At 57.6% G+C, this 2335-nt stretch overlaps 2 protein-coding genes across 2 annotated transcripts in view; both read left to right on the top strand.

Annotated features, from left to right (window-relative positions):
• ACA1_351450 (uncharacterized protein) overlaps positions 1–399 on the top strand; it is a gene marked incomplete at both ends in the record, with an annotated part of 2818 nt that extends 2419 nt beyond the window's left edge. The window contains 2 exons of the mRNA XM_004333072.1: positions 43–224; positions 296–399. Coding sequence (XP_004333120.1) covers positions 43–224; positions 296–399 — 286 coding nt within the window. The remainder of the gene's footprint in view (positions 1–42; positions 225–295) is intronic.
• A 568-nt stretch (positions 400–967) lies between these two features.
• Positions 968–2335, top strand: ACA1_351440 (ubiquitin interaction motif domain containing protein; the record flags this gene model as incomplete). The annotated part of the gene is made up of 4 exons (XM_004333071.1): positions 968–1226; positions 1316–1649; positions 1820–2107; positions 2191–2335. Coding segments are annotated over 4 exons (1026 nt in total), but the record flags the coding sequence as incomplete, so codon positions are not given.

Raw genomic sequence — 2335 nt, 5'->3', positions numbered from 1 at the left:
GGAGGAATGCAAACTCTCATTCTTTTCATTCCTTTCTTGAAGATGGCCGGCGCTGCACTATCCCTCCGTCAAGCCGCCGTCCTCGCCTCAGTTCGAGATCTCCTCGGCGCACGAGATATCCGAGCTGGTCTCGCTAGAGCTCGATGCACAAGACACCACCGAATTCAAGGTCGTCTTTGAGAAGGAGAGCACCGGCGCAAAGACCACCATCCAGCTCAAGACAGGTACAACACAACTCAGCTTTCACACGTTTCACGGTGAACTGCTTTGCTAACGGTGCGCCATTGGGTGACAGAGCACGCGGAGGAGCGATCCAAGCTCACCAACTCGCTGGCCAAGTTGTGGGAGGCGATGTTCAAGCTACCCCTCAGCCTCAAGTACTACAACATCCCCAACTAAGCGCCAAGGTGTGGTGAGTGGAGGCAAGGGGAGATGGTCATGTTACCTTGCAACGCTCTTGCTAGGAAAGGAAAAAGAACGCGGAAATGCAAGAGTGAGAAGAGAAATCGAAAAAGAAATTCAATCTCGGACAGCGAAGCCGAAACAGATCAGCTGTTATCAACAGTTCCCCTCCTGAACAACGCACAGCGTCCGTGTACCGCACCAGTTTGGGATGAATCGTGGTGCGTAGCAGCCGCAATTGGCTTGCGATGATGCTGAGCTGATCTTATTTTCCGACCATTTTACGAAACACGTAATCAGGCCGTGGCGGTAGAGGTGGCGGTGGTCCTCGAGGAGGCGGTTCCTCTGGCGGCAGGGGAGGTGCCCAACGCGGAGGTAGCGCATCCCGCGGTCAAAGCACCGGCACCCTTGCCCGCGGCCGGCCAAATCCCCAGCCAGCCTCTCGATCCACCGGTGCGCCCCCTAATTCTACTTTTTTATTTTTATTTTATTATGATTGTTAGTATTTATTTATATTTTATTTATTTATTTAATCTACTTTTTTGCAGCGGGAGCGCCGTTGGGCATGAGCCAACGAAAGGCGACACGCGACGCACGTAAACGGAGGGAGAAGGCCGAGCGGAGGGCGAGAAGGGGCGGCGCGGGCGAGGACACCAGGCAGCAGCCGAGGAGCGGTAATGATGAGGACGACGACACGCCGAGCGAAGACGAAGACGACTACTTCGAGGAGGACGAGGAGGACGTGATGATGCAGCACGTCCTCGCCGCGTCGCTCCTTGAACAAGGCGGCAGCCTGCCCTCATCGCTGCCCACCTCTTCCCAAGGTCAGGCCACACCAGACACACCACATACACACACCACACACACCATCATTCCACGGCTTGTTGAATGGGCTTTTTCTTTCACGATGTAGATTCGATGGCGATTGAAGGCGAGGCAGCTGATGACAACAACGAGTCCAAAGAGATGGACGAAGACGAGCTGCTGCAGCAGGCCCTACTCATGTCTCTCCAACAGCAGGACGCCGCCGCCCCCGGTGCCGCGCCTGATGCCCCCACCGCCGCCGCCGCCAGCACGATCGCAGTGCCCGATGAGCCCGAGCAGGCCCAGCAGGTGGAGGCCATGGTGGAGGAAGCCGCGCAAGAGAGCGGTGTGGATGTGGCATCTACAGCTCCGACGTCGGGCGGAGACGACGAACGAAAGCAGCGGCTTGCGGCCCTGGCGGCAGCTCGCAAGGGCAGTCCTGGGTAATTTCCTCGTCTTACACAATACATGTTGTTGCTGTCCTTCATGTGCACATCACTGATCAACCGCACACACCGCACATCACACGACACGCACTGTGCACACTCTGCTCGCATGACACACGCACGGCACACGCGTAAAGTGCGATGCTGGCTGGGCAGAGACGTGACAGACGAAGGCAGGAAAGGAGACGAGAAAGACGAGCTGTGCAGCGGGCGCTCGAGGAGGAAGAATATGATGAGTACGACTACGATGATGACTGGATCGACGACTCGGGCGTGGTGGGCGGCATTCACGGTGGCGCGGGGCCAGAGGCCAACATGGACAAGGCCATCCGCCTGTCGCTCCTCGAGCTCGACAGGAAGGGCAGCAGCGCGTCGGAGCCGATCGCCGTCGACGATCTCGACCTGGCGGAGGAGATAGCCAAGCAGTCCCGCAAGTACCGAAAGCGACTCGCCAGGTACATCCTTTTTCGCAACAACAAACGTTGAAAATTTGGAGAGTGGGGCTCACACTCGTGAAACGTGTGTGTGTCGTCGGCAGCGACGAGATCGTGATCAGCGACGAAGAGGAGCCGGCGCAGAGCCGGCGCCAGAAGGAGGGCCGCAAAGGTAGCGAGATTGTAGTCAACGATGCCAGACAATACGCGGACGATGACGAGGAAGAGGAGGACGAGCTCAAGCGGGCT

Source organism: Acanthamoeba castellanii, assembly GCF_000313135.1.
Source record: "Acanthamoeba castellanii str. Neff unplaced genomic scaffold scf7180000084695, whole genome shotgun sequence".
Classification (NCBI taxonomy): domain Eukaryota; phylum Discosea; order Longamoebia; family Acanthamoebidae; genus Acanthamoeba; species Acanthamoeba castellanii.
This window is presented reverse-complemented; position numbering and strand designations above follow the sequence as displayed.